The following is a 13,123-nucleotide window of genomic DNA, read 5'->3' on the forward strand; positions in this document are numbered from 1 at the left end:
ATAACCACCACATCATATGAGAGAAAGCATTCATCAGCTTGCCACACAACTATCATTTGTCCAGGAGGTTCTTTCCTCTCCTTTCATGAGTACTTAACATCTTGTGACTTAAACCAAGTACACAGAAAAGATGAGGATTGTATTAGAAATCTCAGTGCTTGTTTCTCTTCCTCAGTAGAGGTCATCAGACAAATAACCAGAGTGCCATAGAGCCTACCTATAAACCAGTGGTTTTCAAACTTTAGCCTGCATCATAACCAGCTAAAAGCTTGTTAAACCACTGATCACTGGACTATACCCCCTGAGATTCTGATCTACTAGGTCTAGAGTGGGGCCTGAGAATTTGCATTTCGAGTGATGCTGATAGTCCAGGGACCACACTTTGAGAACGTGACTGGAAAGCAAGTAATAATTCTCAGACTTGGCTGAACATTGGTATTACCTGAGGAATGTTTTTAACTATTGGTGTCATGGCCCCATCCCAAACAAATGAAATCAGAATATCTGGGCATGAGATCCAGTCTTCAGAGTGTATTTATTAGTTTCTCAGATGATTCTTGTATAGAGCCAGCATTGAGAAACACTGAACTAGGTGGAATGTATTCCAAAGCACTGGGGTACCTCTACCCCAGGTGGCCCTGCTTAATGGAGGGCTTTAGTATGACTTAATCCCATATTCTTACCCATTATGCTTCTTTGAGGATTACTTCTCCAGTTTCACCAAAATCATCCTAACACTGTGGTCCAAACAAGTCTCAAGCCATAGGTGTGTATTCTCTACTGCATGTTTCATTGAGCTGTAGACAGCAATGGAGCTGAAGATTGCAAATCAGAGTCTGAGAGGAAGTAGCCTGCTGCTACTGCTAAGTCACTTCAGTCGTGTCCGACTCTGTGTGACCCCATAGACAGCAGCCTACCAGGCTCCCCCATCCCTGTGATTCTCCAGGCAAGAGTACTGGAGTGGGTTGCCATTTCCTTCTCCAATGCATGAAAGTGAAAAGTGAAAGTGAAGTCGCTCAGTCGTGTCCGACTCTTAGCGACCCCATGGACTGCAGCCTACCAGGCTCCTCCATCCATGGGATTTTCCAGGCAAGAGTACTGGAGTGGGGTGCCATTGCCTTCTCCCAGGCAAGTAGCCTGCTGCTGCTGCTGCTGCTGCTAAGTCACTTCAGTCGTGTCCGACTCTGTGTGACCCCATAAACAGCAGCCCACCAGGCTCCCCCGTCCCTGGGATTCTCCAGGCAAGAACACTGGAGTGGGTTGCCATTTCCTTCTCCAATGCATGAAAGTGAAAAGTGAAAGTGAAGTCACTCAGTCGTGTCCGACCCTCATCGATCCCATGGACTGCAGCCTACCAGGCTCCTCTGTCCATGGGATTCTCCAGGCAGGAGTACTGGAGTGGGGTGCCATCGCCTTCTCCCAGCAAGTAGCCTAGAGGGCAGCAAATCAAGGCTTAAGGAGTCTACAGCTGCTGGAAGCCAGGAAAGGCATGTCAACAGGCCAAATCATCAGGACAGGACTGGGACTTCTGCTGAGGCTGGATACCAGGAACATGGCAGGGATTCAAGCCAGTAGCTACCAGTTCAGAAGTAGAACACTACTAAACCAGAATGAAATGTATTCTTACAACAGAGACAGATGTTGCCTTAATTTCTAGAAAGTGCATTGCAGTAAGATCCATTGTTTCCTTATCTTTCAATTCAATCCAGAGATTTTCATCTGTTGGTGTTCAGTGCCATGGTAGTATGGTCAAGGGACATGTTAAAATACCTCATCAAGTGGTAGCATTCATGAGTTTTCTGTTTAAAGAATTGCCTTTTGCCTGATTGTATCTTTTTTTTAAGTGCATGCAGGCTTTCTGTAGTTGCAGTGAACAGGCTTCTCATCTCTCATAAGAGAACATGGCTTCTCTTATTGCAGAGGGTGGGCTCTAGGCACATGGGCTCAGTAGTTGCAGTGGAGAGGCTTAATTACTCTATAGCATATGGGTTCTTCCTGGACCAGGGATCAAACTCGTGTCCCATGTACTGGCAGATGGATTCCTAACCACTGGATCACCAGGTAAGCCCTGAGTCTTTATATCTTAATCAGATCAAATAGGGCCTTGGAATTAGCAAACTTAAATTTTTTCACTTTGACTATTTTTAGCAAAAGGAAGGGTGATTCTTCCAGGGACCCAGTTGCTTTGGACTTACCTATAGGCTGGGAGTGTGCAGAGCAAAGTACTGAGCAAAGCACCCTCAGCAGTTCAACACGGCGTTACTGTCCTCCATGTACCATCTTGTTTACAGTAACAATCCTAAAGAAATAGTCTTTTTTAATTCTTCAAGTGAAGTGGGCACCCAATGAGAGAGAATCCAGAAGTTGAGAAAGAAGCTATCTTGCTTCAAAATATGCATAAGACACTTGTATATGACACAGTTCCTATTGTCTCTCAATAGATTCTGGAGAAAGCAGGGCCAAACATCTCTAATTCACAAAATGAAGGGTTCTCACAATTCTCAGGAAATCTTCTCACAATGTCCATGACTCTCCTGTACCCTGTGTGAAACATCTTAACAAATTGTTAGTTCTATGGAGAAGGCAGTGGCACCCCACTCCAGTACTCTTGCCTGGAAAATCCCGTGGACAGAGGAGCCTGGTAGGCTGCAGTCCATGGGGTCGCTAAGAGTCGGACATGACTGAGTGACTTCACTTTCACTTTTCACTTTCATGCATTGGAGAAGGAAATGGCAACCCACTCCAGTGTTCTTGCCTGGAGAATCCAGGCCTGGTGGGCTGTCATCTATGGGGTCGCACAGAGTCGGACACGACTGAAGCGACTTAGCAGCAGCAGCATATAAATGTTAACGTTCATCATCATTAACCTAAATTATTTCACAGTTCAGTTTAGTCGCTCAGTCATGTCTGACCCTTTGCTACTCCATGGACTGCAGCATGCCAGGCTTCCTGTCCATCACCAACTCCCAGAGCTTACCCAAACTCATGTCCATCAAGTCGGTGATTCCTTCCAACCATCTCATCCTCTGTCATCCCCTTCTCCTCCCACCTTCAATCTTTCCCAGTATCAGGGTGTTTTCCAAGGAGTCAGTTTTTGGCATCGGGTGGCCAAAGTATTGGAGTTTCAGCTTCAGCATCAGTCCTTCCCATGAATATTCAGGACTGATTTCCTTTAGGATTGACTGGTTTGATCTCCTTGCAATCCAAGGAACTCTCAAGAGTCTTCTCCAACACTGCAGTTCAAAGGATCAATTCTTTGGCATTCAGCTTTCTTTATAGTCCAATTCTCACATCCATACATGACTACTGGAAAAACCATAGCTTTGACTAGATGGACCTTTGTTGGTAAAGTAATGTCTCTACTTTTTAATAAGCTGTCTAGGTTTGTCATAGCTTTTCTTCCAAGGAGCAAGCATCATTTAATTTCACGGCTGCAGTCACCATCTGCAGTGATTTTGGAGCCCAAGAAAATAAAGTCTCTGGCTGTTTCCATTGTTCCCCCATCCATTTTCCGTGAAGTGATGAGACCAGAGTCTATTATCTTAGTTTTTTGAATGTTTTTCACTCTCCTCTTTCACTTTCATCAAGAGGCTCTTTAGTTCTTCACTTTCTGCCTTAAGGGTGATGTCATCTGCATACCTGAGGTCATTGATATTTTAAATTTCTTTCACAGATACCCAAATTTCTAGTAAGTTGGAAGGAAATTGAAATCAATAGGCTAGTGGTTGTGAGAAGGAACTTGAGCAATTCTGCTAGTCTGTAGAGGGACAGCATTCACAGAACCTCATAGAAGGACATGAGAGGGGATTAACCAAGATTGAAGCCACTCCCTCAAGTGTGCCATTTGCAAGTAAACACAGCACTCATCCATGGGAGGAGACATAAAGCATGTTAGAAACAGTTTTTGCCCAGCAAAAGATGGAAACACTTGTGAAATTTGAGCCTCCACTGCCGCAGTTTTGAATACTCATAGGTCATCGCTCAGGGTTGGTAAGATCTCTAAGACACATGAACCTTCTCCATCCCAGGCCCACAGCTCTAGCACTTCTGGGGCCCAGGAAGAGGAGGAGTGCCAGGAGTTTCGTCTCCAAGGCCAGCTGCTTTGAGGGAAGGACCTGGGGTATGTGTGTCATGGGAACAGCTGGCTTTCTTGTCCCATTGTCAGCTCAGAACAGGGGTATGTGATTATTGATTCCTGTTCCAGTCTGTCCCCAAGAAACAATGACTTCCTTCATTTGTTTGCAGATCTCTACAGGCACTTGACAGAATCATAAAGGCTGATTGTGAATTATAAAATGTTTCTAAATAGATTACACAAGTACATTGTCTTGAATATCATATAATTAGGACTTGAAATCATTATTCCCTGATGATCATATAGTTTGTCCTCAAATTGACCTTGAAAGGTGTAGACCAAAGGTGGATTTTCACTTGGAAGTTGGGACACTTCTTGTGAAACAACATAAGATGTTGATTTGTTTAATCCCATTATATAAACTAACCTCTTGGTGGCAGGAAGTATGGCTGTATTATATATATTCTGGGCTCCACATAACAAAAAATTATCCAATTATAGAAAATAATTTTAAGAAATCACTTTTCCAACTTTTTCCATTATGCTAGTCATATGCTAGCACGTGTTAGCAGAAAAGTGAGAGCAGGTGCCAGAAGTTTAAGAACATGTGTTAAAAAAAAAAACAATTTTAAATTGAGCACATCCTAACAATTAACATAATCTAATTTAAGCTACAAAACACTTCAATCCAATTGGGCAGGATGTAGTTGTTTCAAAGGATAATTTTAGAACCACTGATTCAGTTTAAATGTTAATTTAAACACACTGTATTTTAGTTTTTAAAAAGGGTTTTGTCTGGTTTTAATATCATGTATTACATAAACTGTGGACTTTTATTTAGTCTTAGTTCAGTTCATCAGGCACTTATTGGCTGCCTGTTGTGTAGAGAAAACCCTGACTAAGTGTATGAGCCTTTGTCCTGAAGAATCTTACAATCTGAGGAAGACACGTAGGCCCAGTAGAGCAGGCGTCCCCAGCCTCCAGGCCGCGGACTGGTACCTCCTGTCAGATCGGTGGCAGCATTAGATTAGAAATAAAATACACCGTAAGTGTAATGCACTTGAATTATCTCAAAACCACCCCCCTCCCCATCCATGGAAAAATTGTCTTCCACGAAACCAGTCCTTGGTACCAAAAAGTTTGGGGACTGCTGCTGTAGAGGACACATACATTTTAAGTTATGAGAAGCAGCAAATTGTGATAAGTGCTTTAATAGAGTTATAAAGGAGACAGAATGGGAAAAGGAGATGGTGTGAGTGAGAACCTGGAAAATGGACGTGGAGGAAGTTAGGAGCTGGAGGTAACACGGTTCCTCTGGAGTACGGGATATTTGGAGGATGTGGTAGGGCATGCAGTTAGAAAGACAGGGAGGTGCTACATTTTACAATCTTGAGAATACCAAACTAATGAGCCTAGATTTGACTTTGTGCACACTAGGGAGGGTGTTTGAGTGGGGGAGTGGCCTGATCAAGTCAGTTTGGGAGTAAGTCGCAGGATGAGTTGAAGGTGGAGAGGAAATTAGAGACTATTTTTGAGTGATATAGATGCCATCTGTCTCATTAAAAATCCCAATAAGTAGCTGTCTTGCGATTTGAAGTATTTGATACGTAAATTCATGTTGTTTAAATTTTAATGGTTAATTATGCACTGGCAAGCTTACTAGTCTGATATTTCTAACAGTGGGCGAGCAAAAGCTTATACAGGGTAGCAGTGATAAGGCATGAACTTCCTTTTTTTGGAGAGGGGCAAGAATAACATCTGAATCTGTACCCTAGATAGTCTCCTAATTTAAGGAGATGTTCTCTTAGCCAAGGAAAAGAACCACCCAGATTGTCCTTTGAGAAACAGATCCAGAAAATGCATCTATCAGTGGATGAAAATAAACCAAGGTGAAGCAGGACTCAGGTAAGACAGTCTCTAGATTAGGACCGAAAACCAGTTTACCTGGGTTCACAAAGTGTAGCTTTGCCACTTACAGACTGTAACTTTAGGCTTATTAGTTAACCATCTGTGCCCCAGTTGTTTCGCTTGTAAAATAGGAATAATAATGGTACTTGTCTCAGGGGTTGTTATGAGGATGAAATGAACTGATACATGTAAAGTGCTCCAAATAGTACCTGGCATGTAGTTATCTCAATAAATGTTAACTGTTGTTAGTCAGCTGCTGGGCAGTAAGTTAACTGCCTATGACATATTACAGTTTACACAGTGCCTTTATGGAAAGCACTATGGAAACCTCCCTGCCCCTACTCCCTAGTGACTATCTGTGCAACTGATCCTGGACACATCCACTAGGCCATTTGAACTCCACAATCACTTGATGGAAATTGATTGTCCTAGTTACTGCTGCTATTAACAAGCCACCTCAAAACTTGGAAGCATGAAACAACAGCCATTTTATCATGTTCACAGATTCCTGAGTCAGGAATTCAGTGGGAGTTGCTTATCTCTGCTTCACAGTAATTGTGCCCGTGGTTAGAAACGTCTCAGATGATTGGGGAGAATGCCAGCAGGTGGGGCAGGATCCACCGCCATAGAAGGCTTCTTCTCTAACCTGTCCGGCACTTTGGTGGCATGGTGGAAAGGCCAGGCTTAGCTGGGACTGTCACCTAAGCACCGACATGGGTCCCCTTCACCATGGTGGCCTCACGGTAGTTGTCAGACTTCTTTAGAGTGTTTCTGCGGCAGAAGCTATATGCCTTTTATGATGCATTCTCAGAAGCCTCATTGCAGACATTTCTCTGTTCTCTGGGCTTCCCTGGTGGCTCAAGTGGTAAAGAATCTGCCTGTAAGGCAGGAGACCCGGGCTTGATCCCTGGGTGAGGAAGATCCCTTGGGCTTGGAGAATTTCATGGACAGAGGAGCCTGGTGGGTTACAGTCCATTAGGTCACAGAGTCAGACACAACTGAGCGACTAACACTTTCACTTTCCCTGTTCTCGATTGATTGAAGCAGCCACAAGCCCGAGGGAGTTGATTAGACCATGCTTCTCAATGGGAGGCATATCAAAGCCTCTGGGAGCCATATTGAAAATCACCATTTTAGTATTATCTTCTAATGCTGGATGAGAAGCTTGAGATTCAGTACAGGTTTAACATACTGGTTTGTCCAGGGTGAGTTGCACAGATAGTCACTAAGATAGTTAGGGATGGGGGCGAGGAGGTTTGCAGGCTTCTAACCTAGTTCTTCTAACTCCAAATTCTAATTCTCTCAATTAGATTATTCATCCTCCTTCAGCTTAGATATACTTCTTAATATAGGAAAATTACAGGAAAAAAAAATTAAATGGCGTTGTGTATATCAGGTAACTTTCTATTTATTTATTTATTTGTGGCTATACTGGATCTTTGTTCCCACACATGGGCTTTCTCTAGATGCAGCACGAGGGCTCTAGAGCACAGGCTCAGTGGTTGTGGCACACGGGCTTAGTTGTTTCGAGGTATGTGGAATCTTCCCAGACCATGGATCAAACCCATGTGCCCTGTTAGGCACACAAATTCTTAATCACTGGACTACCAGGGAAGTCCAAGTAACTTGCTTCAAAAGCGATAGTGATATAAAAGTATAAAGTTTGCATTTATAAGAGGTTGTATACAGACTTCATGTTTTAAAGAGATCCTGGAATGGGTTCAGTGGTTCAGTCCCAAGATTGGTCAGAGAGCAATTTAGTATCATTTTCTCAAAAGGAAATTTCTCTGAAAATATCCCAGATGCTTAACTGTGACTTCCTTTGTCTCTAGGAAAGTCTCACCTGGCCATTGTCCAGCGGGTGAATAACGAGGGAGAAGGGGACCCCTTCTATGAGGTGATGGGCATCGTCACACTGGAGGACATCATAGAGGAGATCATCAAGTCAGAGATCCTGGATGAAACTGACCTCTACAGTAAGTGGCTCTTGTCCAAAGCCATCATATTTTCCTGTGAGGTTCTCAGAGCTGGCTTAATTTAATGAACAGTGTGAAAGGGGGTCAGGACAAGGCCCAAGTGTTGCTGTGTGTGCCCCAGGGGCTGGCATGGCAAGATGCCCCAGCCTGAACCACCGATGAGTCACTGAGAGTATGCTAGCTAAATGTTTATCAAGAGAGAACCTTTAGGAACAGAGCCAAGACTATGAAAAGGAGACCTCCTGGCCTTTGGATGGAGGAAATGAAGTGCACCTCGGATGACCTCTCTGCCCTTGTTTCTGTCCCCTGTGTTGTTCCTGGCTTGTCTCTTTGTCCACCTGGACATAGACCCCGGCATCCCTGGGGGTTCCACTCATGATTCACTCACAACAACATCAGCGTGCTGTGGAGACTCATGACATCACCCAGCACAACCTAAGCCAGACCTAAGTCGTCCTTTTAGACGCTGCTCTTGTCCTGTGTATGTTTCAACCCTGCTGCCTGGTTCCCCTCCTCCTCCCTTTCACCCCTGGCTCTGGTCTAGTCTCCTCACCCTCCTCCCCAATCCTCCCAGGAACAACACAGGTTCCTCCCTGCGATAGTGACTGCTTTCGTTACTGAGTCTTATCAAAGCTTTGCTCACAAACATTACAAAGGCCTGCTTTCCTCAAAAATGGGAGTGTTATCAAATCCATGGGAGTCCCTAGGCCAGTAAGTGTCCCCTCCTCCCAGTTTCATCAAGTATAACAGCAGTCCCCATCCTCCCCTCAGAGAACCCACTCCAGATCTGTGTCCTTGGTTTGCTGGGGGCAACTGTTCAGAGACAAGCTCCTAGTAGAAAAAACTTCAAGACGCTAAGGCAGTGAGTGGTGCAGAAAGAGTGCTTCCCTTTGGGGTGAGAAGAGATCAGATCAAGGTGGGCCAAGCCTTGATGAAACTTAGCAGGAGCGTCACAGTGTCTGCTGTTGCAGTGGAGCCCCGGCCCAGCTCATTACCTTAAAATAGGAGCTGATATCTCCATCCCCCAGTCCTTTTCCCCTTCTCCACCTCTGACTATCACTGTGCTCTAGATTTAGAAATCCCAAGTGTCTCAATAGATATATTGGTGAAAATATTCACACTAAAGTGTTAGTGGCTGATGTTAATAGTAGTGACAGCAGTCTAAGTGAGTAAGCTCTTCCTAGGGCATTTGTTTCAACAACCTGATATTCCAATACTCACTATTAAAATCGAAGGAATGGGGACTTCCCTGGCAGTCCAGTGGGTAAGACTCCATCTTCCAACGCAGGTGGTATGGGTTCAGTCCTTGCTTGGAGAGCTAAGACCCTAAATGCCTCATGGCCAAAAAAACAAAACATAAAACATAAGCAATTTTTAACAAATTCAATAAAGACTTTAAAAATGGTTCACATCAAAAAAAAGTATTTTAAAAATAAATAAAATAAAATAGAAGGAATGAAGAGGGAGATCAGAGGAAACTGATTCTCCAGTGATTAACTATTTGGTAGCATTCTGATGGAGGATAGAGAGGGAATATTTAGATGAACACGTCATATAAATCAGAAGGTTACTTACTAGTAATGGAAAAGAGTGGTCTGATAGCTATCTTTGCTGCTCTCTTGCTAAACCATCCCCTCTCTAAAAGAGAGGGTTATGATTTTCCCATTCTTATAAATAAGCATGAATCCTTAAGAACGGTGAGAAGGCTGAGGAGCCAGGACTACTGTGTTGCTTCTCCCCAGATCCTGACCCCCAGGACAGCTGGGCCTGGATCTCACTGTGGGATCTCACCATTTGTGGCAACCAGACACAAGGAGCCTTAAAGCCGGGGCCGGAAGTCCAAGGCAGGCCCACAAAAGAGCAGTGTGAAGGAGGGCACTTTCTTCCTTCTAGAAGGGAACTCAGTCATGTGGCAGAGCGAAATCAGAAGGAGGGGGAGAGTCCCAGGGAGCCCGTCCCCTGGAGTTCTCTCCCTTTCATTTCCAGTGTGTCTGTTCAGCCTGCACTGAGAGTTCCCTGAACCGCTGTTTTGCTCCAGGGCAACTTTAGAAAAACCCTAATCTGCTTCTCTGCTTCCCTAGCACAGGTTAAGATAGGTTAAAGTTTCAATATTTTACTCAGTACTAAGGGAAAGCAAGAGACATATGACCAAAGAAAACCTACCCTTTATCCCAAAACAGATTTTTATTGATTTATTTGGCTGTGTCAGGTCTTAGTTGCAGCACTCAGGATCTTTTTAGTTGCAACATGCAAACACTTTGTTGTGGCATGTGGCATCTTAGATCCCTGACCAAGGGTCAAACCCAGGCCCCCTGCCTTGGGAGCGTGGAGTCTTAGCCACTGGACCACCAGGGAAGTCACCCCCTGGGGGAAAAAAAAAAAAAAATATATATATATATATGTATATTTAGAGAGAGAGAGAGAGAGACAAGATTTTAAAAAGCAGAGAGAAAAATTAAACTGGAAAAAGCAGAGATTTTTTTCAATCAATAATCACAATACTCCTGCCTGAGGCCCACCCGGAGAACTCACCTTTATGGATTATAGAGCTAGTTGCATTTTTCTCCTTTCCTTTATTTCCCCCAATTCTCTCCCTGTGGAGGGGCCAGGGTTGAAGCAAGAGAATTGTGAGTGGAAAGAGGAGTGACCACCCCCCACCTCCTTTGGGTGGCATCCGTCTGTACCGCTCAGAGCATGGTTTCAATCAGTGGGAAGACACGAGGTGAGTCCAGCTCTGGGGACAGGAGTATGGCCGAGGCATAAACCCCCAGGCCCTGCCAGAGTCCCTGATGCTAAGAACACAAGTCCCTCGTGTGTGAAGTCCTTTTTGTAAGCATACAGTTATTTGTAAGCATTTCACAGATAGATTCTGATGGGAGTCTTATAATAACTACCTGAGATGAGCAGAAAAATTACAATTAATCATTAACCTTATGGGGCTTCCCTGGTTGCTCAGACTGTAAAGAATCTGCCTACAATGCAGGAGACCTGAGTTCTATCCCTGAGTTTCGAAGACCCTTGAAGAAGGGAATGGCTACCCACTCCAGTATTCTTGCCTGGAGAATCCCATGGACAGAAGAACCTGGCAGGCTACAGTCCCTGGGGTTGAATACAGTCGGACACGATGGAGTGACTAAGCATGCAGACACTAAACTTATGAGCAGAAGAGTTATGATTAATCACTAACTCTATTGTATAAATTAAAGCACACAAGACTGTGATGCTTAGAGATGCTGCACGGCTCATAAGCAGGGGAGCCAGCCCTAGAAGCCTGAACTTTGGAGCCCCAGGCCAGCCTTCCACTTTTCCACTGTTCACCACTTCAGTGCGATTAATACAGAGACTTGTTGACACTTTCCAGAAATCCCCATGGTCCCAAAGGACCTGTCTCAGGTGAAACCTCCAAAAATCAACAGTGACTCTGAGATAGTTGCGATCTGTCCCCTGTCCCCACAGCAGACAACCGGAAAAAGCAGAGGGTCCCACACAGGGAGAGGAAGCGGCACGACTTCTCCTTGTTTAAGCTTTCCGACTCAGAGATGAGGGTGAAGATCTCGCCACAGCTTCTGCTGGCCACACACCGCTTCATGGCCACAGGTATGATGACCCTGCCCTCCTGCATCTCCACCCCAGGCAGGCAAGGCAGCTCTGGAGGGCGGGACCCAGGCACCAGACATCCTTAACACCTTGCAACGAGTCCAGTGCAGGGACTGAGAACCTCTGTTCCAGAAGAGGAGGTTATCCTTGGGCAGGGGCAACAGGACCCTACATTTGCTCGTTTTCAGCCTCCGATTTTCTCAGGGTAAGTGAGTATGATGCAACTCTGCTTTTCTCTCTTCTACTTGAGAAAAGAGCTGAGGAATCCACCACTGCACTTTCCCTTCCTCTACCTGCTTCATGGTGGGGGTTGGTGGCCCAGAGGGTTCATCTGGGAGGGACAGGCGATGTCCTATGTAGCTACAAAGCCCTGGGGGCCCGGACTCTCCAGGGGCCATGTAGGCCTGTGAGCTATGAGTTCTTCAAATACAGACATGGATTGTGAATCCCAGAATCTTCAGAGAAAAAAAAAGACAGGATCCAAAGATAAACTTCTCCTTCTTGTAAAGAAGGTAAAATTGTCTTTGAACTGTCTAATCTCCTCATTCATGCCTAATTATGTGCTGACCTAGAACAATCACACACATTAGTAAGTTCACTATTTAATTAATCCAGCATGTATTTATTGAGTGCATAATGAATGCTAGTACTATTCCAGATGCTAAAAGGTAGAAAATTTTAAATTGGAGCTTCTTTAGGGTTTTAAACGTGTAATATAGTTCTGACTTTATAGTTCTAATATAGTCTTTCAATGACTACAGATGTCAACTGGATATCTGATTTCCTAGAACAAAGCAGATGTATCTGTAAATATAATGATATGCCATAATATAATAGTATAGTATAACATAACATAATAATATAGTATATAATAATATCTATTAATATGTAAAGACAATGCAATGATGCTTCTTATTGAGAACTTTCCACTTAAATAATTAAGTGTTCCTGTTAACTTGAAATTTCATTTCACTCAACAGATATACATCATACAAATAAGTCAGATTAAATTCTCTGTATTTCATTTGATCATAGCATTAAAACAAAAACATTTTTAGCCATGTTCACATGGCTTACTTATCCATGTCTAACTCCATCTGCTTTTTAAACCACTTTATTGCAATATAGTTGACATACAAAAAATGGTACATATTTAATGTAAACAACTTGATGAGCTTCGAGATACACATACATTCATAAAACCATCATCATAATCTGTGCCATAAACATCACTTCCAAAAGTTTCCTGCCACTTTCTATATGTGTTATTACTATTCGTGTGTGTGTGTGTGTTAATATAAGATCTTAGCAAAATTTTAAGTTCAATTCAGTTCAGTCGCTCAGTCATGTCGGACTCTTTGCGACCCCATGGACCGCAGCACGCCAGGCCTCCCTGTCCATCACCAGCTCCCGGAGTTTACCCAAACTCATGTGCATTGAGTAGGTGAAGCCATCCAACCATCTCACCCTCTGTTTTCCCCTCCTCCTCCCACCTTCAATCTTTCCCAGCATCAGGGTCTTTTCAAATGAGTCAGTTCTTGGCATCAGGTGGCCAAAGTATTGGCGT

General features: G+C 43.9%; 1 protein-coding gene across 4 annotated transcripts in view; it reads left to right on the top strand.

Moving 5' to 3' along the window:
• The window catches only part of CNNM1 (cyclin and CBS domain divalent metal cation transport mediator 1), a 69,232-nt gene that overhangs the window by 21,667 nt on the left and 34,442 nt on the right, over positions 1-13,123 (top strand). For all 4 annotated transcript variants that reach the window (XM_070780625.1, XM_070780626.1, XM_070780624.1 and 1 more), the window contains exons 2-3: positions 7,816-7,959; positions 11,416-11,556. In XM_070780625.1, the coding sequence (XP_070636726.1) occupies positions 7,816-7,959; positions 11,416-11,556 (285 nt within the window). The remainder of the gene's footprint in view (positions 1-7,815; positions 7,960-11,415; positions 11,557-13,123) is intronic.

Source organism: Bos indicus, chromosome 26 (assembly GCF_029378745.1).
Source record: "Bos indicus isolate NIAB-ARS_2022 breed Sahiwal x Tharparkar chromosome 26, NIAB-ARS_B.indTharparkar_mat_pri_1.0, whole genome shotgun sequence".
NCBI lineage: Eukaryota > Metazoa > Chordata > Mammalia > Artiodactyla > Bovidae > Bos > Bos indicus.